Raw genomic sequence first — 27,592 nt, 5'->3', positions numbered from 1 at the left:
CCCCTCTGTCCGACAAAGAGGAGAAGTCTCGCGTTGTTATAGCTCTTCCTGATACTCCCCACGTGTGACTGTATAAGACGTCACAAAGGGGAGTACACTGCAGCCGCAGACACAGCAACTAATGTCGTTTCCGCGGTAACGGAGATTGAGATCGAGGCTTGGTTACGGCGATACAGCGCATGCGCGAGATTTACAACAGTGAAACAGTAAGGGCGGAAATGACGTATGAAAAGGAGTCCCTAAACAGCAGTCGCAATGGCGCTTTTAATACCCAGAAATGCTGCGAATAAAAACTCCACGAAAAAGGTATTTACAGAGCTCGTTTTTAAAAGTGTTATATGTAGAATGCATTGCGCTGAGCTGGTGTACTATATCAATTCAAAAATAGAAAAAAATCGGCGGGGGGTTTACTACCTCTTTAAGTGTCCATTTTTTAAAAGTCAGCAGCTGCAGTATTTGTAGCTGCTGGCATTTAAAACAAAAAAATTCAGGTGAACCTCCTCTTTGAAAATGCTTCCACTTCCTATGGTGGCACACTGAGAAGAGGAGGATCCAGGAGTGCTGTCTGGGGACCCCAAAAGAGAAGGATCATGGCTGCTCTGTGCAATTATATTCCACAGAGCAGGTAAGTGTGACATGTTTGACATATTAAAAAAAATAGACTTTAGATAATAACTTCAAGCAGTCTTCTATAAAGCCAGCAGGTGGAGGCTCTAGTTTCCTTTTCCATATTAACCTGTGCTAAAATAAGCCTATTGTTATCACAGCAGTGTTTTCCTTTTAGACATTTCTCTTCAACTAACCCATAGATTGCCTAGTTTTAGAAAAGCAGATCATGTAATTAATAAGTTATATTTGGCGATCTAATAAGATCTCCGTTAACAAAAAATAGTTTTTGCTTAGATTGAGTATTTTTTTTTTTTATCGATGGTATGGGTCTTAAAAAAATAATAATAATAATAGTAGTAGTAGATACCTACTCTCATGAGGCATTATTGCATAGGAAAACTCATGAAGTCCAATATCAGCAGTGGCATCTGGGGATTTTGGGGCTCTCAGTCTAGTTACAAAAAAGAAAACGGACACGTTACACATGTTATATCAAATTGTAAAGCGATTTTAAAGTCAACCAACGTTCTAAAGGAGCAAAAAGTATGTAAAAAAAAAAAAAAAAAAAAATGAAATAAATGATAATATATACTAATACAGACAGACATCTAATGCTCCATCAATCCATTTATGTTAATATTACAAGTTTGCAAGGAATACATTCGACTGGAGTATGGGAAGGGGAGAAATCAACACTCTGGGCCAGATTCACGTAGATGCGCGTATTTCTGAGCGGGCGGAACCTATCCTATTTACGCTACGCCTCCGCAACTTTGACAGGCAAGTGCAGTATTCTCAAAGCAAAGTTGCAGGGGCGTAGCGTAAATAGGCCGGCGTAAGCCCGCCTAATTCAAACATGGAACATGTGGGCGTGTTTTATGTAAATATATTGTGACCCCACGTAAATGACTCTTTTTACGAACGACGCATGCGCCGTCCGTGAAAGTATCCCAGTGCGCATGCTCCAAATTAACCCACCAAAAGCCAATGCTTTCAACGTGAACGTAAATGACGCACAGCCCTATTCGCGAACGACTTACGCAAACGACGTAATCGACGGAAAATTCGACGCTGGCCCGACGTCCATACTTAACATTGGCTGTGCCTCATATAGCAGGGGTAACTTTACGCCGGAAAAAGCCTAACGTAAACGGCGTATCTGTAATGCGACGGCCGGGCGTACGTTCGTGAATTGGCGTATCTAGCTGATTTACATATTCTAGGCGTAAATCAGCGTACACGCCCCTAGCGGCCAGCGTAAATATGCAGTTAAGATACGACGGCGTAGGCGACTTACGCTGGTCGTATCTTAGCAAAATTCGGGCGTATCTGATTCTATGAATCAGGCGCCAAGTTACGACGCCTCAGACTCAGAGATACAACGGCGTATCTGGAGATACGCCGTCGTATCTCCTACGTGAATCTGGCCCTCTGTATCCCTACAGAATGGCTTTTTGTTTTAAATGGAAAGCCCAGCGCTTGTGGTCTACTTTAATGTACAGTATTATACATTAGACTTTTTTTTTCAAAACAAATAAAGCTTTAAAAGGATAAGTTCACCTTTTGACAAAAAATTGTAAATTCACATTCTAACAACGTGCATTTATTATTTTTTGTTTTGGGAGCCTGTAAAGCATTACAACAGTGGGATCCTGCAGATCTGTCAGTGTATCTGCTTTCTCATCCCTCGTAGAAGCGAGATGATACATTCTAAAGCCTCGTACACACGATCGGATTTTCCGACGGGAATTGTGTTGTGCGTACACATGTGTAGTGTCTGTGGGTAAACATGTGTGGTATCTGAGTAGTCGGGTGAAGTGTCTGTGGGTACATGTGTGCGGTGTCAGTGGTGCCTGTGGGTACACGTGTGCGGTGCCTGTGGGTGCGGTACCTGTGGGTACACGTGTGCGGTGTCTGTGGGTGCGGTGCCTGTGGGTACACGTGTGCGGTGTCTGTGGGTGCGGTGCCTGTGGGTACACGTGTGCCGTGCCTGTGGGTGCGGTGCCTGTGGGTACACGTGTGCGGTGTCTGTGGGTACACGTGTGCGGTGCCTGTGGGTACACGTGTGCGGTGCCTGTGAGTACACGTGTGCGGTGTCTGTGGGTGTGGTGCCTGTGGGTACACGTGTGCGGTGTCTGTGGGTAGTCAGGTGAAGGGCCTGTGGGAACATGTGTGCGGTGTCTGTGGGATCGTTGTATCCCTAAAAACTTCAGCTCTTATGCCGCGTACACACAACCGTTTTTAATGTCACGATCGTGAAAAAAAATGCTTGAGTAAAGCGCGGTGACGTACAACACGTACGACGGCATTCGGATGGCGCCACCCTTTGGGCTGCATTTGCTGATTTTGTGTTAGTAAAAGTTTGGTGAGCGACGATTCGCGCTTTTCAGTCTTCGTGCTTTTCTGTCTGTTACAGCGTGACGAATGTACTATCTCCATTACAAACGCTAGTTTTACCAGAACGAGTGCTCCTGTCTCATAACTTGCTTCTGAGCATGCGCGTTTTTTCCCCGTCGTTAAAGCCTACACGACCATTTTTCACGACGAGAAAAATTAGAGCATGTTCTAAATTTTTAATGCCCATTTTTCACGACGAGAAAAAAACGCTGTAGCCTACACACAACCGTTTTTAATGACCAATTAAAAAAATTGTGTTTTTTGCGTCATGAAAAACGGTCTTGTACGCGACATTAGGCTTAGTGCTGGACCCTGGCTGTCGCTGGCCACTGACAATTCAACTGTTAGTGGCACAGGGGATGGCTCACAGAAGTTGGCAAATCTCGGCACAGTATGAATAATGATTCTGGGACAAATCGCCGCTGTCCTTGCCATTTTAAAATAGTGTTTAGGACTCAGATGGTTAAACAGGTATTTCTATTACTTTGCGATTCATGATAATAAAGGTTAAGAAATCCTATAGAAACATTTCAAGTGGTAGTAAAGTCTTTATTACCACTTTTACCTACAGGTAAGCCTATAGGCATGCGCAGCAGGGATCCTCGGCTAGAGGCCCGGCAGCCGCCGGACCTTGCCGGAATGAAGTCTCCCGCGCGCATGCGCGGGAGTGATGACATCGCCGCTCCACCCAATCACAGCGCTGGAGCGGCGATACCCGGAAGACACGCCAAGGCAAGATGACATCCCGCTCGGCGTGGACCAGGTAAGTTCTACACACCTCGTTCCAAGGTAAGCGTTTCATAATGAGCTACTATGCGGTGCATACTAGCTCATTATGCCTTTTGCCTTTCAGGTGTAAAAAAAAATAAAAAATAAAATAGTTGCGGGTATACAACCGCTTTAAACTTACAAAGAGAGACTAAGAACATTTCCAAGTACAGAGCAACCGTATTTGCAGTCATTTAGCACAGCAACTCCAAAACCGTACTCAGACAGGTCCATCCAGCGGTGAGCCCAAACCTGCCGGAGAAAATGTGGCCGAGATGTTTTATAGGATCAAAACATTAAAGCTGAAAATTGTATAGAAGGGTTACTAGAAATTTGTTTTTAAGCGTATTCCACGTTTGCAGCCAGATTGGCATCACACCCACTTTATATTTATTACGTTCCCATTCACATAACATAACTTGACCCTTCTATGAAATGTTGAGGGGGGGGGGGGGGCTGGGAAGTAATATTTACCATAATTAACTATCTGTACTGTGCTAGCAGATCTCCCTTATCACTTGTAAACTAGATTTGTACTAACAAAGGGTTAACCACTTCCTACTGGGTGGATGTCATATGACGTCCTGGGGTTTAATTGGTTATACTGGGATAATGCCTGCAGCTACAGGCATCATCTCAGTATCAAAATGTTAAAGCGGACCTACAGTAATTTTTTCAACTTTCCATCTATTAAATCTTCTTCCCTTTTATTTTTAACTTTGGATAGTAACATTTTTTTTTCTGCCAGTAAATACCTTATACAGCCCACTTCCTGTTTTTTGTCTGGTCATTAGCCTAGGCTTATGACATCATGCATACCTCTCTCTCACTCATGTGAGAGTTTTCCAGGAAGGGAGGGGGTAGGAGTAATAAGAGGGCCAATAAAAGCTGCAGAGCTGGAGGTGTGCCTCGGTGTAAATTCAAGAAGTAAACAGGCAGAAGCTTCAGCTGCCCACAGTTAAAATGGATGCAGCCAGACGTGGAGATTTCTGCAGCATATCTGGAAAGTACAGAATCACAGTATATATAAAATATGCAAAGTGGTTGGAGGGAAGCTTCAGAATGGCAAAGATGTTTTTATTACAAATTATGTGAGCAGACTGCCGTTCCTCTTTAGGGAGGGTCTGGGAAAGCAATATTTAACCCCATATGTACTGTGCTAGCAGAACATTAGTTAGAAATCAACCCAGTGTTATTACAAATCTAAAGATCTGAGAAAGTTGGCGCTACACACTGAAAAAGAGCCTACCTAGCAAAAAGACAGTATACTCTCCCTTAAACCTTACAAAATCATAGAAATTGCAGTGCTCCAAATTAATATAAATTATGCGGGAATTAATAATGTGCAATGGTTTAATATTATAAATAATCAAAAACAGCAATCGCATTATGTGTACATCCGCTGAATATCACGTTCATTGGGTCAGCGAATTGTGATAAAAAAAAAATTGATAATCCAATAAAGTTCATCAAATGAATATCCAAGTGAAAATTCTCCTGTGCTCTTGTATGGCTTATTGCACACTCACCTGAAAAATAGGCTGCTCACTTAAAGTGGATGTAACCCCGATTTATAAAATCTGAGCCGGGCACATAAATCTGGAGTGTTTTCTTATCTCTCTTCAAAGCACTGAGTCCTGTGGCTGCCTCCTGTTCCGTAGCTCTGTTATCAGCCTGATAACTTCTGACAAGTTCTCTGACACAGGAGTTAAAAGCTGCCTGAAATTTGTGTCGTGGGAGGTTGCTACAATTAGATTAGCAGAGAGCTTGACTTGTGTCAGAGCACAGCTCTGCACATTCCTTTCTTCCTTTGTCTATGTGGAGTGGGGGAGTGTGCCTTTCCTCCAATCAGCTGTCTTGGCTGTATGTCCATAATCCACTCTCAGTGCTGAACAGGAAGAGAAAATCTGTAACACAATGTGCACTTTCTAAAGGATATATACAGCTGAAGACAGCAGATATACCTATGTATGGAGATTTGTTTCATCCCTGTGTATCATCTGAGGCTGTTCACTTCCCTGGGTATATGTGAGGGTTTACATCCACTTTATTAAAGTGTTACTAAACCTAGGACCCTGCATGCACTATATCTGGTCTCTCACAGTACACAGAACATGGAAATGCAATTATTTTAGTAAAAATAAACTGCTAAATGTCTTTTCTCATCAGCAGTATATAGCAATCTTGTGATGTCTATCAGTTCCTGGTGAAGCTTGTAGGAGGAGGAGCTTTCATATTGCACAGAGCTGTTCTATGAGGCTGCAGGGCTCCTGACCCTCAGTCTAGACAGTGGTGATTGGCCCTGTGCTGATCACATGCACTCTCCCAAGAAAAAAAAAAAACTTCTCTAGCAATACACACCAAAATGAGCATGTGCAACCTGACTACAAAGGCTCTGTGTTATCTGGACTTGTCCAAGGGGACAGTGCCGGGAGGGGAGGATCTGTGCATACAAGATCAAGCAGCCTTTTTACACAATGCAGAGGATTAACCCCTTAGGTTTCACAGTGAGTATACCAAGCATGCTTTGCTGCATATACAGACTGATTTTTTGGTTGTGGGTTTAGTAACACTTGAAGTGCAGCATAAACATATGAACAAGGGGGACGATTTACTTTTTATTTCATAAAAAAAAAAAAAAAATCCACTTTCCCTTTAAAAAAAAAATCATAAATGTTATTCCTATCTTAAGAAATGTAAACATCCCTTATTTTTCTTTATGAAGGGGGGGGGGGGTTATTTTTATATTTACACTGGGATTGCTTATAAGAAATAATTTTTGATAACGTTTGGCTATTCAGTACTACTGTTATGATTGGCAACAGCTACAGTAACACCTGGTACAGGGCTACTGTGATTGGCCCTGTATCATGCAATTGCTATGACTAATCACAGAGATCACAGTAGTAAACAATAGCTTCATGAATAACAGCCATTGTTTACTACTGGTAATGTAATCGCTGTGATTGGTCGCAGCATTCACATGACACCAATGTAAGGCAATAGACAAAAATAAAAAAAAAGACAAAAACACTGATCTGGTGCTTTAAACAAAAAAAAAAAATGGTCTTGTTTACATTGGGCTGGAACCGAAAGTGACATCATTCCGGTCCTCCTACAGTCTAGACCATAGAGATGAGCGCAGGCCATTTTTCCTCCGCTACTCTGTTACCAGCCGCCGCAACTTCCGGATCAGTTCTCGGGCTACCGATCATCCAGGTAAGTCTGAGAACCACCAGGAAGCACTCCATGCCCATTCACCACCTTCAAACAAGCTCTCTTTATATCTGTATATGCCACTCTACTTTCTCTCTAAATTAAAATTTTCACACATTTTCTATGCATTGTAGGGCTAAAAACTGCTCTAGCGTCATCTACAGCTGCAACTGTGCTGTTAACGGATTCCACTCACCACCTTGGAGATGGAGCTTTTCCTGTCATTTTTCTTGCCTAGAGCCGCAGCCAATCTCTATCTCCTCTGCCAGGCTACAGATAAGTACTCACAAGCCAAATCCAACCTGAGGGCCACACGTTTAAAATAACGGATCTATAACAAGGTTAAAAGAGATTTTTCCCTGACCTTCCTTCCGGCAAGGACACACAGATAATCATCTTATTTTACTAGTTAAGAGAGAGAAGGGTCATACCTCATATCGGGCCCAATCCCAAGAAGTATTTCGATGAGTGGGTCTCTGCAAGTGTCCAAACTGGATCTCGTAAGTAGCATTTGCATTGTGAACGGTTGTCGGGAATTCAACTTTTAAGAACTTATGAGCCTCGTTCCATGCCACCTATTGGACAACACAAAGCAAATATTCCTAATAAGCAGAAGAACTAATCACACACACTATAGAAAAATATAATGTGAAAATATTTCATGGTATAGAGCAGGGGTCTCCAAACATTCTAAACAAAGGGCCGGTTTATTGTCCTTTAGACTCTTGGAGGGCTGGACTTTGGCCAGCGGGAGGGGAAATTTTCCTGGCATCAGTGGGAGTAAACATCTGGTATTAGGAGGAAGAATAGTACCCCATTGCTGGTATCGTAGGGAGGAATAATGCCCCATTAATGGTGTCAGTGGGAGAAATGGTGCTCCATTGTCGGTGTCAGATGGCAGAATAGGGTCTCGTATCAGTGGAAGGGACAGTGTTCCAAGGGCCGGGTAAATGCAAGCAAAGGGCCGCATCTGGCCCTCGGGCCACAGTTTGGAGACCATTGGTATAGAGCAGACCTGGGCAAACTACGGCCCGCGGGCCGTATACGGCCCGGCGGACCTTTTAATCCGGCCCCCCGCCGCCGCCGCAGCTGCCACGTTAATCACCGGGGCGGGGAACATTACAGACAGCGTTCATTTGAACAGCTGTTTTCCCCGCAGCGCATAGACACTCCCCCTTGGACGGATCTGTCCAATCGCGAGCAAGGGGGAGTCACATAGACACTCCCCCTTGCTCGCGATTGGACAGATCCGTCCAAGGGGGAGTGTCTATGCGCAGCGGGGAAACAACTGTTCAAACGAACGCTGTCTGTAATGTTCCCCGCCGCGGTGATAACAGTAGGCAGGGCCGGTACAAGGCAAGGGCGGGAGGGGCGAGTGCTCCGGGCCAGAGCCGGCCCGTCCATGGGACCATTGGTACCAGGCGTCACCTAGAAGGGAGCGGCAAATTCCGGCGGCAGAAAGTTATAATACTAGCGCTGCGGCGGAGAGCAGAGCGATGCCGACCGCGGCGACCGGCACCTAGCACGCAGAGTGATCAGGACATCAGGAGGAGGAGCCGAGGACGCCGCGGCCGCCCCAGCATTCACAGCGCGCCTCCGCGCCAAATTGCAAATTGCGTCCGCCCATCTCGAGTCCACAGCGTGAGGGAACTCAGGGAAGTGTGGGGTTGAGGGCTGAGGAGTGGACAAGGAGGTGAGAGAGCTGCAGTGCTGACTGTGCTGAGTGTGGCCGACCACCGACCTGACTGAGTCTGACTGACAGTGTGAGCCAGCCTCTCAGACACTGAAAGAAAAGTAAGTATAGCTGTGGCATGTGTGCTGGGGGCCTGGGGCCTGGGCAGCTTTTACTTCCTCATGGTACTGTGCACTGTCTGTCTGCATTAGTTTGTCCAGTGGCCTGCGGCTGGTGCTCAAATTTTTTTTTTGGGGGGGGGGGCGCAAACAAAAAAAATTAAAGCCTCACTGTGCCCATCATATGCAGGCAGCCACTGGGCCCATCAATTGTCACCACTATGACATGCCATCAAACGCAGCCACTGTGCAATCAAACACAGCCACTGTGCCATCAATTGTCGCCACTGTGCCATGCCATCAAACGCAGCCACTGTGCCATCAATTGGCGCCACTGTGCCATGCCATCAAACGCAGCCACTGTGCCATCAATTGTCGCCACTGTGCCATGCCATCAAACGCAGCCACTGTGCCATCAATTGTCACCACTGTGCCATGCCATCAAACGCAGCCACTGTGCCATCAATTGTCGCCACTGTGCCATGCCATCAAACGCAGCCACTGTGCCATCAATTGTCGCCACTGTGCCATGCCATCAAACGCAGCCACTGTGCCATCAATTGTCGCCACTGTGCCCATCAAACGCAACCACTGTGCCATCACACGCAGCCACTGTGCCATCACACGCAGCCACTGTGCCATCACACGCAGCCACTGTGCCATCAATTGTTATTGATTAAACAGTGGCTGCCTGTCCCCAGCGTCTGTCCCCCTCCTGTGTCATGTCCCCAGCCTCTGTCCCCCTCCTGTGCCCTGTCCCCAGCGTCTGTCCCCCTCCTGTGTCATGTCCCCAGCGTCTGTCCCCCTCCTGTGCCATGTCCCCAGCCTCTGTCCCCCTCCTGTGCCATGTCCCCAGCCTCTGTCCCCCTCCTGTGCCATGTCCCCAGCCTCTGTCCCCCTCCTGTGCCATGTCCCCAGCCTCTGTCCCCCTCCTGTGCCATGTCCCCAGCCTCTGTCCCCCTCCTGTGTCATGTCCCCAGCCTCTGTCCCCCTCCTGTGCCATGTCCCCAGCCTCTGTCCCCCTCCTGTGCCATGTCCCCAGCCTCTGTCCCCCTCCTGTGCCATGTCTATAACAAGTACTCGTACCAGTTGTCCAACAATGATATTTACTGCTTTTTATAAAGAAATACAATTGATTTTATGCAGTATTGAGTTTAGCCTTTTGGCCCGGCCCTCCAAAATATTTTTAGTTTCTCATGTGGCCCCATCGAAAAAATAATTGCCCACCCCTGGTATAGAGCAATGTTTCCTGTAGAGGTGCTCTAAACGAAATTTTGGTGCCGAAAATTCAGGATGCTCTTGACTGAAACTGAAAATGTCAGTTTAAAATGATATATATATATATATATATATATATATATATATATATATATATATATATATATATATATATATATATATATATATATATATATTTTAATTAATATTAATTTATTGTCGGCCATTATTGGCATCTTTAGCGCAAGAAAAGCTCAAGAAAAATGTGGTGTGTCAAACTCTGAATATTATTTGCATCACGAAGATTAAAAATAAACATTGGAATGTTTTACAATTAGAGATGCACCGAAATTTTGGCGGTCGAAAATGGTGTTATTGGCATTTTGCCGTTATGAGAAAAAGGTGCTAATAATGGCACCGAAAACGCATGAAAACTGGCCATGATTTTGCAGAGGTTTTATCGCGCTTATGGTGCGTTTTTGGTACAGTTTTTTAACTGACTAACAATGCAGCAAGCAAGATTTTTAACACCACAACAGAAGTGCAACGGACCATACATAGAAATGAAATGAATTGTTTTTGATCTTTTCTTACGCTAAAGGTGCCGATAATGGCCAACAATAAATTCATATTCATTTAAATTCATGATAATAATTAAAAAGTCGAAAAGTATTTTCAGTTTTCGGCCAAGTGCATCCTGCATGTTCATTCGGTGCACCTCTATTTAGAATACATATATTCTGAGTTATATCCACCATCTGCCCTGGATGTTGTGTTCTCTCTTATTTTAATTATTTCTGAATAGGGAGGACCAAGATTGTGTTACTGACAGTAACAACGGTTCACCAGGATATTCTACATAAAAGTAAACATTATTATTACACAGTATTTAGGTGTCCATCTTGTTTTGTTGTATACCTTAGTGTTAAATCGAATGTATGGGGTTGCAGCTTCCAGGATTATCTCTTGTACTATAGTGCTAGTGTCACTGATTTGCAGAGTGAATGTCACAACTCCTCTTAGTCCTCCACTGCTGCTGATCTGGAGTTTATTTATGAGTTTTGATACTGGTTTCCTGCCATCAAAAAATGAAATGGAATATAACAGTGTAGAAGAGATACTGAAGTCTGACACGGAAATCAATTACTTCCATTTACCTGGTCTCCAGGTGATAGTCCATCACATCCCAAGCATCCCAGTATAGAGGAATGTCATCAAACATCACAAACTGATTCCCATAAGAGTTTTGGGGTATGGATTCTCTGAAACAATAAGCATTTAGTAGATAAAGAATCAGGAGATTATAAAACCTTGCTTACCCTACACATAAGAAAACCTTCCATTTATCTTTGTGCCCCTATTAAATATCCAGGTACCCCAAAACCCAAGGCATTCTTGTAATACAATTACTAGCCAGCTTCTATTGTTTCTGCTCTGGCCCGACCTGCAGCATGAGCACTATTAGCAAGTAATGTCATTATTATTATCATTTTTTTGAAATATTTTTTATTAAAGTGATAGTAAAGATTTTTTTTAAAATAACAAACATCTCTATACTTGCACAGCGCGGCACCACACCTCCTCTTCTTGGGTCCCATGCTGGCGCTCCTTGCTCCTCCTCTTTGTCCAGTGCCCCCATGGGATGCAGACTGACAGCAGGACTCAGCCCCACCCCCTGCTCATTCGTCACTGATTATCAGCAGCTAGAGTCGATGGCTCCCGTTGTCCCAGCAAAGCTAGTGAGACACAGAAGTGAGAGCTGCAGACATGCACAACGCTGGATCGAATGAGGGCTCAGGTAAGGGGCAAAAACTAGAAATTTTTTGCATAAACATTTTTTACCCTAATGCAAGCATTTGCATTTAGGGTCAAAAATGTTTAGGCTTCAGAACCACTTTAAGTTTTATAATAAGTGTACAATACAAGTACAAACCTTTGCAGAATAAAGTCAACAACATATTTAAATCAACGTGAACTAGTAGGCTTGTAAAAAAAAAAAAGTATAGATCACATAGGATACCAAAGGCAAGTACCATGATGAATGGAGGAAGTCACTGTCCTGGCCCCCCACACCCCGAGGGTTCCTGGTAAGATGAGGTTTGAGGGCGCCAGCCTCCTCCTTTAGTAAACAAGACTCTACGTAAGAGCAGTCAAATGGTACAATACAATAAACTTTTAAAACAGAACGAATCCCATATGCACATTCGATCCTCAACTTTTAGTGTGGCGTCCCAGTACATTATTATTTTTATTTTAAAGCCATTTATATGGGGCTGACAATTTATGCATCACTTTACATATTGCACATTCAGCCCTTGGCCTCAAGGAGCTTTCATCGAAGGGTCCTACCTCACATGCATACATTCATAACCTACTAGTAGTGGCGGTGCGTCCATAGTGGGCGCAGGAGCGCCGCCCCTCTTTTTCCTGCACCATCACTGAAACAATACATAGATTCATGCATTGCATGAATCTATGTATTGTTGCCGCTGCCCACTATTCAGATGGCCGGCCCCCTGGTGAGCGCCGGCCATCTGAATAACAGCAGTTGGTTTGTTTTTGGGAAGTGTCTATTAGACCCAGCCTGTGGGCTGTAATCGGCTTCCAAATAGTTAACCAGGGGACGCATGGGGTGTGCGTTCCCTGGTTAACACTGACACGCGTCTCAGCCAGTCAGGTTCACCGGGTCTGGTTACCGGTAACCTGATTGGCTGAAGCGTCATCGAGGGCGGGAGAAGACATCGAGGGACAGTGGAAGGAGGATGGCTGACCCCAGAAAGGTAAGTGCAAGACAAGCAAAATGTTTTAATAAATTTTGCCTTGATATAAAAGCGATGTCTTGATATAGTGTCATGTCACAACCTAGTATAAAAAAAGAAGAGAGAGGAGGCTCTAAGTGTAGCATTATGGTTAGATTTAATGAAGATACAACATTTAGCAACTTATTGCTACACTTAGAGGTGTCTCTCGTATACCCTGTAAAAAAAATGCTTTGATATACAAGTGCTTTGGATTACAAGCATATTTCTGGAACCAATTATGCTTGCAAACCAAGGTTTTACTGTAGAGATAAACATTTTAAACACTGGACAGTAATGCCCTTTCACACTACTGCGACATCAAAGTTGCAAGTTTTTCCCGCAATTTTGCTACGATTTCATGGAATGCCTGTGTAAACTTCAACTCAAAGTCGGACCAAAGTAACGCAGGGACTACTTTGAAGTCGCCAGGACTTGAAGTCGCACAGATATGAATGGTACTCATTGGAAATCATAGGGGAATGACTTGTAATGCGACTTTGAGTCCCAAGTCACACAAAAGTGTGAAAGGGGCCTATGCCAATCCCTAGCCTTTAGCAAGGCTCAAATGGCTGATAGCATAACTCGGCAGTTTGCAGGTGTGATATCTTAGTTACTGTATACAGCTGTGTTCAAAATAATAGCAGTCCAGCGTCACCAACCAGATCAATCACCGTTTTTGGTATAAATGATATTTCTACATGGCAAATAATTTACTAGTAGGTGTAGTAAAGGAATAGAAAACCAACAGACCCAACAGTCATACCATGTATGCTGCTGAGTCAGTGTAATTTAATTAAAAGGGGCGTGTTCAAAATAATAGCAATGTGAAGTTCAATTAGTGAGGTCATTCATTCTGTGAAAAAACATGTCAAACAGGTGACCCTTATCGAAGGACGAAGGCAGCAAATGTACACACTGGCCCGGATTCAAGAAGCAATTGCGCCTCTATGATCGGCGTGGGAACGCGCCTAATTTAAATGATTCCCGCCCCCTACGGGATCATTTAAATTGCGCGTGCTTACGCCGGGCATTTTGCCGGCGCGCCCACGCAATTTACGGAGCTACTGCTCCGTGAATCAAGGGCAGCGCAGTAAATTTGCGGGGGCGCAGGGCAAACACGTTGCCCTGCGCCTCCGTAAAAAATGCGCAAATCTACCTGAATCCGGGCCACTGGGTATAGTGCATTTCTCTCTGGAAATCTAAGTCAAATGGCTTGTTTCAGGCATGGACCAGAAGAACAGCGTACTTTGATTAAAAAGTTGATTGGCGAGGGGAAAACATAAAGAAGTGCAGAAACTGATAGGCTACTCAGCTAAAATCATTTCAAATGCTTTAAATGGCAACCAAAACCCAGAAAAACGTGGAAGAAAATCTGAGAGAAGAATGGCCAAATTGGCAAAGACTCCGCCAATGATTAGCTCCAGGGTGATCAAAGAAGGTGTAAAGTTACCTGTGAGTACTGTAACAATTAGAAGACGCCTATGAAGTCCCATTGTTGAAAAGACAACGTGGTAAATTGGCTACAAATTGCCAAAGAACACATTGACTGGCCTAAAGGGAAGATGGCACAAAAATTTGTGGACGGATATATGCAAGATTGTTCTTTTTGGGTCTAGTGGCATCTGACAGTTTGTCAGATGACCCCCCAAACACTGAATTCAAGCCACAGTACACTGTGAAGACAGTGAAGCATGGTGGTGCAAGCATCGTGATATGGGGATGTTTCTCATCCTATGGTGTTAGGCTTATTTATAATGGATCAGTTTGAATACATCATAATACTTAAAGAGGTCATGTTGCCTTATACCAAAGAGAAAATGCCCTTGAAATGGGTGCTTCAACAAGACAACGACCCCAAACACACCAGTAAGCGAGCAGCATCTTGGTTCCAGACCAACAAGATTACCGTTATGTAGTGGCCAGCCCAATCCCCAGACCTAAATCCAATAGAAAACATGTGGGTGACATAAAAAATTCAGTTTCTGAGGTAAAACCAAGAAATGCAGAAGAAATGTGGAATGTAGTGCAATCGTCATGGGCTGGAATTCCTGTTCTGGTACAATATTTTTATTAAAATATATATAAAAAAAAAGAGGAAAAACAAATCGACAAATTCCCACGCAGGGGATATGGACATAAAGCAAAAGTATACATAAAGCACATAGTAGAAAACATACTGTTAAAGGAACTAATTACAAATTACCACCGTCTCCCCAGCCGGGGCCGGGGGGCAGTGCGATATGCCTGAGCCAAAAGGCCCAGGGGCCAAGGCAGGTAAAAGGGGGAGAGGGCGGAGTTATCCGCAAAACGGACAGAAAAAAAACCCCCATAAAAAAAACCCAAAAAAAAACTTGCACATCAAAGGAAGAAAGAAGGGAAGAAAAGAGCAGGACGGAATTCCTGTTCAATACCTTGTCCTTTGAACAATCAAAACAATCCCAGTGTGACAAATTCATTTCTCTGCTGCTGTAATCACCATGTCGGATGTCACAAGTTGGACAAGGATCCTACTTTTATCCGACTTTAACCCCTTCAATACCAAACAAATACACCCCCCTTCCTGGCCAAACCAATTTTCAGCTTTGTGCTCTGTCGCTGTTTAAAATGACAATTGCGCGGTCATGCTACACTGTACCCAAACAGAATTTTTATCATTTTGTTCCCACAAATAGAGTTTTCTTTTGGTGGTATTTGATCACCTCTGCTATTATTTTGAACACAACTGTATATGAAGAGTAAACTTTTCATAGGTTTCTATGAGAAAAGGATATTATTTATTACAGGTACTTATATAGCGCTGTAAATCTATGCAATACTGTAGCAGAAAGACTACTATACCTTAACACTGTAGTCTTGTTCATAAATTGCAGTTCTAAAATTGGGCAAGCATGGTTGAATTTTAAACCAACAACTGTAGCTTGAGGGTCTAAGGTAGGCCATACATGTTCAATTTTTTTGTACAGTTTTCGTATTTATCAGCATATACCACGCATTTTTTCCCCCTGAAAATAGGGGGAAAATCACGGGTGCGCGCTATACGCCGATAGCATACCTCGGAGGGGAATGAGGGGGACGAGCGCCCGCCGGAAATCACCGAGCTGTCATCTCCTCTCGACTCTCACGTCACACATGCATAGTCCCGCCTACGCCATCGGCATTGGACCATCTCCTGTGAAGGAGGGGGACGAGTGCCCGCCGGAAATCACATAGCTGTCATCTCCTCTCGGCTCTCACTCGGCTGTAACGTCACACACGCACAGTCCTACCTCTGCCACCAGCATTGGACCAGTGTTCTGTCTATCACAGGAGATGGTCCAATGCTGATGGCGGAGGCGGGACTGTGCGTGTGTGACGTGACAGCCGAGTGAGACCTGAGTGGAGAGGAGATGACGGCTCAGTGATTTCCGGCGGGCGCTCGTCCCCCCTCTATCCCCTCCGAGGTATGTGTGAGAGGCAAGTATACACTAAGTTTTATTAGGTGGACGGCCAATCCTTGCCACTGCGATCAAAACCTGCATCTGCAGAGAAGTGCCAGTAAAAATCTATTCTCATTATTTGGGGACATCCCAGGCTCTATGATTACTTTGCCTGGACCCCATTGCGGTCCAGCATTATGCATGAGAACTGCTGCTCTCCTAGCTTTGTCCCTCCCCTCCCATCTGTCAGGAAAGTCTGAGGGACACCCCAGAGACTGGCTTAGATTGCTTCAAAGTTGTTTATTAAAAAAAATAGTTTTCCAGAAAATTCCCTCTTAGAATTGGGGTGCGTGTTATATGTTGGCGCGTGTTATACGCCGATAAATACGGTATATAATAGGAGGTCAAAACTAAACAAAATGTTCAATTGTATCCAATTAGGCAGGCCCTTGCACTACATAATTAAAGGTAAATCTAAAGAAAATTGTAAAAAAAAAAAATTGTATATCATGGATATCATTTAGGTCTTGTACCTGTTACAGGATAAGAGCCTCAGAGATGTCAGACGTCCCATAGAGTCAATGTTGGCAGCAAGTATTTCGTTCTCCATGATTACAGAGCCGTCATCCTAAAAGGATAGCACAGGAATAAATATATGCTTACTCACAAAGTGGGTCTTATGTATGAAAAACACTTCTATTTTTCCAAAACTGGATAAAAAAAAAAATAATAGTTGTAAGAATGGTTGCTGCAGGCAGGAATATTGATTTCTTGGGAAATATTTCATACAAAATGAAAGCAACCGATGGCCAAATAACTATAAAGTGAACCTAAAATACTTATATATGACACAATGATTTCTACTTCAAATGATATAAAATGTAATTATATGTACAGAAATATCAAAGGAGACAAAAGACGTTAAAGATTTAAACACAAATATATATTGTAGCCTAATGATTCTTATATGCGGTGACTGCATTTGTTCTCTTTTTTCCCTGGTGATCCAGCCAGCAGATGTTATTTTTAAAACTCTAACTTAACACATCAAGCTGTTCAGTGAAAAATGTTGGGACTAAAATGGTCAGCTTTTTTTTTTTTTTTAGGAAAAGCCTTTATCCCCCCAAAAAATAAATAAATAAAAAATATTCCTCTAACTGCTTAAAATGTGTTAGCTGGAGTTAGACTTTAAATTTGTTAGTCAAGTTCAGTACATGCTAGTACATATAACACTACCCACTTCCAAAATTGATAATGCCCAAGGGTGTCCCCGCGGGGTCCATAGTGGAGACACCCCAAGAAAGGAAGTGTGTTACTGACTGGATCACTAGGTGAAAATAAAGGAACAATGTCTAAAGAAAAAAACAAATGCAGCCACCACGTTTAAGGATCAGTAAACTGCAATATATTTAATTCTTGGTTTTATTACCACTTTAAATTTGAACTCCAGGCAGAAATAAAGGCACAAATGAGAGCAGATTCATACATCATTACATGCATATATATTTTTTTAATACAAACAATTTTAGTACCTAGATCTGACCTAGTATTACCCTTTTGCAGAATCTGTACAGCAAAGATCGGACTGGTAGGTGGAGAAGCAGCACAAGGAGCCAATCAGCTGTGCTGCACTGTGAGGACCATACATAGGCATAGAGGGCAGAGTGAGACCTATCAGTCCATTTCTTCCCCTCTCACTGTCCAATCTCAGGGCTGGGGGGCAGACAGCTTTAAAGCAGTGGTCATCAACCCTGTCCTCAGGGCCCACTAACAGGCCAGGTTTAACGTATTACCTTGAGGAGATATAAACTAGAATACTGCAATCACTGAGCAGCAAATGATATCACCTGTGATGCATTTCAGTTATCTTGCAAACCTGGCCTGTTAGTGGGCTCTGAGGACAGGGTTGATGACCACTGCATTAAAATATAGTAAACCCAGGCTATGTGCATGTACAACTCATTGTAAAAAAAGCAAGATATTCTGTTTAGGAAGGCCAAGGGCTCATTTACACTTGATGTAAAATGTGGCATTGGACACGTTTAACCACTTCAGCCCCAGAAGATTTTACCCTCTTCCTGGCCAGAGCACTTTGTAGCGGGCGCACCCTCTGGTGGCTCTCCTGGGCAAAACCGTATATGTACAGGAGAGCCATTCTGCTGCAGTATATCTGCATGAGCTGGTCGGGAACCGGTTAAAGCACTCTGAATTCCAATCATAGCCCTTGTCACTAAATAGAAAGGTTAGCTTACAGTCCTGTTCACACGTTGCGTTTGCTTTGCTTCACTTCAAAAATAATACCCCATGTCCCTTTCTTGGTGCTTCACCGGTTGGTGACGTCACAGGGGGGTGGGGTCACCCATGGACATCGGGTGACTCCGCCCCTTAGCTATTTAATAAATGTCACATGAAGGAGCAAGCAGTCGGCGGTTAGTCTTTTTATTTTTTTTTCGGGCCTGGCGGGTGGCGATGGATCTACATCGGGGGACATTGTTTTTTGTTTTATAATAGAGGACTTGTCAAAAACTCTTGTACAGATTCCGATAGGTCCCCCGCCCACAGACCCCCACAACCACAGCCCAGGATTGTGGGGAGGAGGCCCTTGTCCCCATTTGTAAAGCAGCCCCCCTTAAGGGCCTGGTATGGATTGGGGGGGGGGGGGAACCCCACGCTATGTTATCCCATATATTTTTGATTGTCGGCATTCTTCTTTTTACATTCAGCTGTCAGCAGGGAAGCCCGCTGACAGCTGATGACTCATCGGTTGTTAAGGAAGTGAAGACCGGCTTCCCGGCCTGCTGTTTAACAACCAGCCATTCTTTACACAGAATTCAAATTGGTCGATCATTTTTGACCGATCCAAATTGTACATGTCTACCCCCAATTTCCTCTCCTCCCCCCAGTGCTTTCTATTGGCTGAACAAACATGCCTAAAGCTGTAAAAAGCTGCACAAATGCTTTAAAAAAGCTGAGTGGAGCCTTATTCAGCTTTAGCCTCTCTTTGTTTTGGATGTATTGCAGATATGAAATATTAACACACACAGGGCATCTGCAATGCTTCATTAAAGCTTCACTGAAGCACCACTGAAGCATCAAAAACACATCAATAAAGCAAGTCGAAGCAAGAGTAAATGAGACCCAAGTTTATAAACAGAAAATGATGTAACCTTGTAAAAAATACAAAGCTTCTGCAGTTCCTCAGGTCTTGCATACTTGCTTTAAAATTTTAAAGCAGCCTAAAAGCGCATTAACAGGAGTTCATGTTGCGTCCAGCAACACTTCTTAAAAGCCCTATGTATTTTTTTTTTTTTTTTTTACAAGGCTAAATTGGGAAACGTCAATGCCTGCCAAACTCTGCAGGCAGCATTATTTTTCCCTTGCTGCAACACGAAGCAATGCTTATGCTGCTGTGTGAACACCTCCATCCACTCCCTATTGTAACAATTTTTAACGGCATTGATAGACATTCGGGAAGCATTAAAAACACGACCCAACTGCCTATTTTTACCGCCTGTGTGAAAGAGCCCATACATACTTTTTTTGAAATTATATCTTCTGGATTTGTACATACCTGCATGACAACTGTCACTGGAGTACAAGGATTAATGTTCTCAGGCATCACAACATAACCCATACTGGGCACCTTCACAAGACCTTGAGGAAAGAAATCATCACATAAAGTAATGTTAACAGTATACAGATGTAACCATAAGTACAAGAGAAGTTTACAAAAAGAATTATGATATAGTAGTAAGGGCCAGCTATTTGACCCCAGAGGGTAAACAGGCCATAATGTTGCGGGTGTATTCCAGTTAGCTAGGACTCTACGGACTCAAAGCTTGCACAGGGCTTTCCTTTGTAAAGATGGGAGAGTGAAAGTAAGGCAGGCCATCAATTATGAATTTTCTTTCCTTCACAACCAAGGATTGAAAAAAATTGCTCAATTCCCCCATAAACGCAGTCAGGGTTGGGAATCTCTCCCGCAGTGCTATTGTGTTCTGCCGGTGGGGAGCCTTCCCGCTGGCAGAGTACAATGGCCAGCTATAGCCCCCAGCCTGGCTATACTGAAGTCGATCGAAGGATCTACTACAGTACAACCAGCCTGCCCATAGATGCCGTTGAATCGGCCAAATTTTGAGCTGTCTATGGCTGGCTTATAGCAAGCATGTGCTGCTAGAGAGGGCTACTTTAAAGTGAGCCTGTGTTGCAGGGGCACACCAAGGGTTCATTTAAATCAGGTCCCATACAAGAGATAAGCGTTGCCCTTTTTAGGTCTACAGTGTCAGAACACACATCTAAGTTTTTTTTTTTCCAGAATAGTAGTTTATTCAAGAGATAAAACAGTATAACAGGATATGCAGTACATTCTATAAATTTTAGCAGTAGCAGAAAGCATATACAGTACTGTAATATAGACCGTATCGCAGTACGGTAAAATGAACGGTTATTACTTAATCTTAATGTTGCTAATAAACATAAATTGGAATGTGCAAAAAGCCAACTGTGAAATAGGTAGTAGCACCTCCAACGGGAAAGTCGCATTTGTACCTGAATCAGGGAAAGTCCATGGTATGATATAAACTGTTATCACTACATATGTAGAAAGGGCTAAAGTACAATATAACAGCCTTTAGAACGACCAATAGGCTAGTCCCCCCTCTCAATCCACCCCCAAGGGGAGCAACACTGTGAACCAAGAGGGGGGAATATTTAATAAGTGCATAACTAAGGGGGGTAAGAAGACATTTGGTCAGTATAGATAGGTAAATTCGATAGTCCAGTATAGAACATAGGAAATACAGAACGTATGGGTAACTCATATGATATGTAGTGATTATTACACACCAGGGAGGTGCAGGAGAAAGAGGGTATCACCCCTCCAGGTGTGTGACAAACTGAAAAGATGTATATATTCGAACCTCGCGATAGTACTTAGGAGTATGTGGTATAGAAAGGAGGGGGGGAGGGTAATACCAAGGGGAAAGGAAGGGGAACCAGTAATGTAGAGAGTCCAGGATGAGGAAAGCTGTCATGAGAGATCAGTCATGGTGGTCAGAGGGAGCTGTTAGAAAGTCATTAGGAAGGGAGTCTTTGTAGTGTATCCAACCACCCCAGGTGAGTCTGAATCTGTCCGTTGTATCTCTGGCCTGATGGATTAGTCTTTCCATTAATTCGATCTTGTTGACTCTGACATGCCATTCCTGTATAGTGGGTGGAAGAGAGTCTTTCCAGTGTAACGGGATACATTGGGAAGCTGCGTTAATTAGGTGCAGCAATAGGGATTTCCGGTAGGTCGACTGTGGCAAGGATGTATGATGTAGAAGGTATTGCTCAGGGTTGAAATCAGGAGTGAATGAAGTAATGTGGGTAATGAGTGAATGTACAGAATTCCAAAACAACTGGATTTTCGGACAGCTCCACCAAGTATGAAAGAGTGTACCCTCTGCCTCATTGCATCTCCAGCAGGTAGAAGAGACTGTTGGATAAAATTTGTGTAGCTTGCTAGGGGTTCTGTACCAACGTGAGTATATCTTATACCTATTTTCCTGAGCAGATACGTTAATCGAACCTTTGTGTATATGTGTCCAAATAGAGTTCCAGTCGTCCTCAGATATGGAAATCTGTAAGTCTCTTTCCCATTTGTCATGAATAGCGGACATAGAGGTGTCAGTGGGTGTAAGCATAGAATACAAAATTGAGATTAGATGTCGTTGTGGAGTAGAGGATGCACAAAGAGTTTCAAAGGGAGTGAGATCTCTGCACCAAAAGGTTGGGGCAGGAGTGGTCTGAAGAAAGTGTCTGAGTTGGAAATATTTGAAGCGCAGTATTTGGAAGGTAGGGAATTGCGAGACCAAAACTGACTGGGGTAAGAGCTTTCTATTTTTGAAAAATTGGTGCGCCCGTAAGGAGGGCTCAGTATGTGCTGCTTGTGGGTCTGTAGTGTCAATACCTTCTGGGAAGCCCGGGTTATATGTAAGTGGTGTCAGGGGACCTGGAAAAGGTGCCACATTCGGCTCTTTAAACACTGTTCTGAGACAAGCAAGGGTTGGGCCTATCAGGGGGTGTGAAGTACATTTCCTAGGGGTGAGTGGTCGATCTATCCAGGGGAGGTGGGAAATTCGGAAGCCCACAAAGGCTTCTTCCAGGTCTACCCAATCTTTATTCTGACCATGAATGTGCCAGTCCACTATTCGGATGAGAAGACAGGCCCGGTGATACCTAGCTAGGTCCGGGATTCCTATGCCTCCCTTTGATTTAGGTAAAGACAATCTGTCCCAACCCAATCTGGCTGGACGACCACCCCACAGGAAGGTTCTACAGAGTGATTTGAAGGAAGTCAGGAATTTAGCGGGGAGTTTAATGGGGATGGCTTGTAGCAAGTACAGAAGTCTCGGCAGGACGTTCATTTTAAGAATAGCTGCACGACCAAACCAGGAAAAAGTACCCTTGGTCCAAATTTCTAAGTCTGCTTTTACAGATTGCATTGCTGGTGGGAAGTTGTGAGAGAATAAATTTGAAAGTTTTGTGGGGAGTTTAATCCCGAGGTAGGTTATATCGTTAGGATCCCATTTAAAGGGAAAGTTTTTTTTGCATAGGTCTACAGTTTCAGTTGGTAAAGATACATTTAGTGCAACAGACTTGTTAAAATTGATTCGGAAATTGGAGAGTGTGTAGAATAGTTCAAAGTCCTTAAGAAGGTTGGGAAGAGTAACCAGAGGATTCGTTAGAAACAAAAGAATGTCATCTGCATAAGCAGCTATTTTATACTGACGGTGTTTGATGTCGACGCCCCGAATATCAGGATTATCCCTCAAACATCTCAATAGGGGTTCCAATGTTAGGATAAAGATCAAAGGGGAGAGGGGGCAACCCTGTCTAGTTCCATTGCGCACCGAGAAGGCGTCCGACTACACATCTAAGTTGACTTTTTTGGGGTTTAAAACCCCTGTCCGGCTACTAGTGTTCCAGCTGAAACATTGTATAGTGTTATGGAATATTATGGTATGTACATGGCTGGACTGGGACAAAAATTTGGCCCTTGACTTCATCCAGACTGGCCCACTTCACCCACCCCCCCCCGGCCACCCAAGCCCCCTCTCCCCCTTCACTAGCCACTAGCCATTCTACTTTATTAGAGTAGACCAGCTGGTACTGGTACTCTTATAGGCAGTACCAGTGGGGAAGCTAGACATTATTTCACCCGGGGCAAAGAATCAGTTTGGTGCCCCCCCTTATGGGACAGGATTAGGCAGAAGTGAGAAACTCCCAGGCCATAGCTGTTGAGTCAGCTGTCTGTCCCCTCCCCCATGCTCCTCTGTGGTCCCCCCTGCTCCTCTGGTCCTCCCCCTGCTTCTCTGTTCCCCCCAGGTGAGCGCTGCGGGGAGGGAGAGACAGAGGAGCGGAGGCGGGTAGCGATCCACTGTCACTGAAGCCGGCCCACTGAGCCATCGGCCCACCAGGAAAGTCCCTGTAGTCCCAATGGCCAGTCCATCCCTGGGTATGTACATGTTATAAAACAGCTTGCAACGGGAGGGACACATCAGAAAATGTCCCCTTACAATGGATCTGGATTTTAGAAGCAATGATAGAGCATTTTATGTATTTGAAAAGCTTCTAAACTTAAAGAACATACTTGACAATGCTTATGCACCATATAACAGATACACACATTACTAAATTATACAGCAGCAGACATATTCTATTTGTGGAAAGAATTTTACCCAATTTCGGCTCTTCTGACGGTCCTGGCATAGAAATAACTTCGGTACGATCCCAAGGCAAAGTGTTTATTACCGTTACCGCCGGACTGGGTTGGGACTGGGGCAACGTTCCTAGTAAAGACTGTATAGCTTCAACAAGAAGTTTTTCTCCTCCTTCTCGGATTTCTGTTGACACAGAATATTTTTAATATACGTACATCTTAGTTAAAAAGAAAAGTTACTTTATTAGTAGATAATTTATAAAAAAAAATATGAAACCAATGAAAAGCTTCCACGTTCCATTTTTATAGTCCTTTTAAAAGAATTCTAATCGTATTTTATTTTATGTGCTCCACAAAAATAGAATTCTGCTGTTTAATTCTACTGAAGTACTCCTTGGATGTTGGGCCTCTGTATGTGGCTAGGCTGTGAAAAAGTCTCACACATGTGGTATCGCCATACTCAAGACAAGTAGCAGAAAGTATTTTGGGGTGTAATTGCAAGCATGCCTGTGCTGTGTGAGAGAAATAACCTGTTATGATATTTTTGTAAAAAAAAAAAAAGTTTTTCTTAATTTTCCAAAGAATCGTGGGGGAAAAAAACGTAACAAAAAAAAAATAAAAAAATAAAAAATCGCCATGTCTCTTACTGAATACATTGGACGGTCTACTTTCCAAAAAGGGGTCATTTGGGGAATATTTGTACTGCCTTTGTATGTTAGGCCCCTTTCACACAGGCTTTCCGATCAGGTCCCTCTGTCATTTTATCTGGCGGACCTGATCGGACCCCTCCATTCACTCCTATGGGGCAGCGGATGTCAGCGGTGATCTGTCTGCTGACACCCGCTGCTATTTGATCAAATTCTGATAGTGGAATCCAGACGGATGGAGACCCTATTTTCCATCCGTCTGGTGGATCGAATGAAAACAGACAGGCAGTCCATTTTCATCCGATCTCCCCATAGAGGAGAGCAGGGCTCTGACAGGTCTGTCTCTACACAGTGAGCGGAGATGGACTTGTCACCCACTTGGTCAGCGGGGATCAATGGAGGGATCCCCCACTGAGCAAAGTGGACTCCGTCGGGCGGACCGCCCATATGAAAGAGCCCTTAGGGTCTCAAGAAATTAGGCTGCCAGTACATCAGGTATGATCCATTTTCAATGAATGGCACCATAGCTTGTGCACTCTAATTTTCATACTGACAAAATATTATACACTAAAACACATTTTTACCAAAGAAATGTAGCAGTATACATTTTGGTCAAAATTTATAAAGAAAAATACTTATTTGCTAAATTTTATAACAGAAACAAAGAAAAACACACATAAAAAAAAAAAAATGTTGGTCTTTTTTCATTTGTAGCGCAAAAAAAAATAACACAGCCGTGATTAAATACCACCACAAGAACGCTCTATTTGTGTGAAAAAAAAATGTTGCATGACTTATCAAAGCGCAACAGCACTGAAAGCTGAAAATTAGCCTGGGCAGAAAGTGGGTGAAAGTGCCCAGTATTGAGGTGGTTCTAAAGCAGGGGTCTCAAACGCAAATTACCTGAGGGCCACAAGACAAGTTTTCATATGCCATGGGGGGCCGCATGCAAACTTTCAAACTTCAAAAACAACAGTACTGGTGTCAGCGAGCGCATTATTAACCCCCAGCACTGGTGTCAGCGAGCGCATTATTACCACCAGCACTGGTGTAAGTCAGGGTTTGACAAATTTGCTTGGAATCTAGGAGCCAGCTAAAAAAGTTAGGAGCCAGAAAACGCACCCCGTCCCGATGAGCTTGCGCGCAGAAGTGAACACATACGTGAGCAGCGCCCGCATATGTAAACTGTGTTCAAACCACACATGTGAGGTATCGCCGCGATTGGTAGAGCGAGAGCAATAATTCTAGCACTAGACCTCCTCTGTAACTTAAAACATGCAACCTGTAGATTTTTTTAAACGTCGCCTATGAAGATTTTAAAGTGTAAAAAAGTTTGTCGGCATTCCACGAGCGGACGCAATTTTGAAGCGTGACATGTTGGGTATGAATTTACTCGGCGTAACATTATCTTTCACAATATTAAAAAAAATGGGGATAACTTTACTGTTGTCTTATTTTTTTAATTAAAAAAAGTGTATTTTTTTCCCAAAAAAGTGCGCTTGTAAGACCGCTGCACAAATACGGCGTAACAGAAAGTATTGCAACGATCGCCATTTTATTCTCTAGGGTGTTAGGATAAAAAATATATATAATGTTTGGGGGTTCTAATTAGAGGGAATAAGATGGCAGTGAAAATAGTGAAAAATGACATTAGAATTGCTGTTTAACTTGTAATGCTTAACTTGTAATACCAACGGCCACCACCAGATGGCGCCAGCTCACATCTGGTGGTAATAACTTGTAATACCAATGGCTCACTACCAGATGGCGCCCTGCCTGCGGGCCATTTATAACATTACTATGGAATTCCTGGCGTGAACCGACACTTAAACAAAACCTAAGTTTGCAAATAAAAGTAATGCTTAACCATTTAAGGACCGGCTCACGTACATATATGTCGGCATTTTGAAGAGGGATATCTCGGTAATGCCACAACCGAGATATCCTTCTCTTCAGGAGCCGGTCCTGTGAAAGTCAATAGTGGTTAGTGCGGCGGATTCGCCGCAAGATCACGTTATTGGTGGCGGAAGTGGGGCCCCCCCTCCCGCCACTTTCCCGTGCCCTCCGCCGCTTACCGGAGCCGTCGGTAGCGGCGGAGGCGATCAGGTCCTTCTCCCTCTGTGGCATGGATTATTATTTTTTTATTGCATTTTAGCCTAAATTTGAGATCTGAGGTCTTTTTGACCCCAGATCTCATATTTAAGATCACCGGTCATGCTTTTTTCTATTACAAGGGATATTTACATTCCTTGTAATAGGAATAAAAATGACCCAATTTTTTATTTTAGTTTTTAAACAGTGTAAAAATAAATAAAATCAAGTTAAATAAATAATAAAACTTTTTTTTTAAAGCGCCCCGTCCCGATGAGCTCGCGTGCAGAAGCGAACGCATACATGAGTAGCACCCGCATATGAAAATGGTGTTCAAACCACACAAGTGAGGTATCGCCGCGATCGTTAGAGCGAGAGCAATAATTCTAGCCCTAGACCTCCTCTGCATTTTTTAAACGTCGCCTATGAAGATTTTAAGGGTAAAAGTTTGACGCAATTCCACGAGCAGGCGCAATTTTGAAGCGCGACATGTTGGGTATCAATTTACTCAGCGTAACATTATCTTTCACAATTCAAAAAAAAAAAATTGGGCTAACTTTACTGTGGTCTTATTTTTTAATAAAAAAAAGTAAATTTTTTCCAAAAATAGTGTTCTTGTAAGACCGCTGCGCAAATACGGTGTGACAAAAAGTATTGCAATGACCACCATTTTATTCTCTAATGCCGCGTACAGATAAAAAAACGTCGTTTTTGAAAACATCATTTTACGTCTTCTGAAAAACAACAAAAAAAAAATTCGAACATGCTTGAATTTTTTGTGTCGTTTTTCAAAACATCGTTTTTTGTGTCAATTAAAATGATAGTGTGTGGGCAAAACTATGTTTAAAACGACGTTTTTAAACCCGCGCATGCTCAGAAGCAAGTTATGAAGCTAGCTTCAATGGAAAAGAGTGCTGAATGTAACTGCGCTTTGCT

General features: G+C 43.4%; 1 protein-coding gene across 1 annotated transcript in view; it reads right to left on the bottom strand.

Annotated features, from left to right (window-relative positions):
- The window catches only part of MAN2C1 (mannosidase alpha class 2C member 1), a 78,926-nt gene that overhangs the window by 5,832 nt on the left and 45,502 nt on the right, over positions 1–27,592 (bottom strand). The window contains exons 16-23 of the mRNA XM_040342868.1: positions 23,938–24,102; positions 19,788–19,870; positions 16,750–16,844; positions 11,157–11,261; positions 10,918–11,074; positions 7,422–7,565; positions 3,917–4,026; positions 981–1,060 (exon numbers count right to left, since the gene is read on the bottom strand). Coding sequence (XP_040198802.1) covers positions 981–1,060; positions 3,917–4,026; positions 7,422–7,565; positions 10,918–11,074; positions 11,157–11,261; positions 16,750–16,844; positions 19,788–19,870; positions 23,938–24,102 — 939 coding nt within the window. The remainder of the gene's footprint in view (positions 1–980; positions 1,061–3,916; positions 4,027–7,421; positions 7,566–10,917; positions 11,075–11,156; positions 11,262–16,749; positions 16,845–19,787; positions 19,871–23,937; positions 24,103–27,592) is intronic.

The sequence above is a fragment of the Rana temporaria genome, chromosome 3 (assembly GCF_905171775.1).
Source record: "Rana temporaria chromosome 3, aRanTem1.1, whole genome shotgun sequence".
NCBI lineage: Eukaryota > Metazoa > Chordata > Amphibia > Anura > Ranidae > Rana > Rana temporaria.
This window is presented reverse-complemented; position numbering and strand designations above follow the sequence as displayed.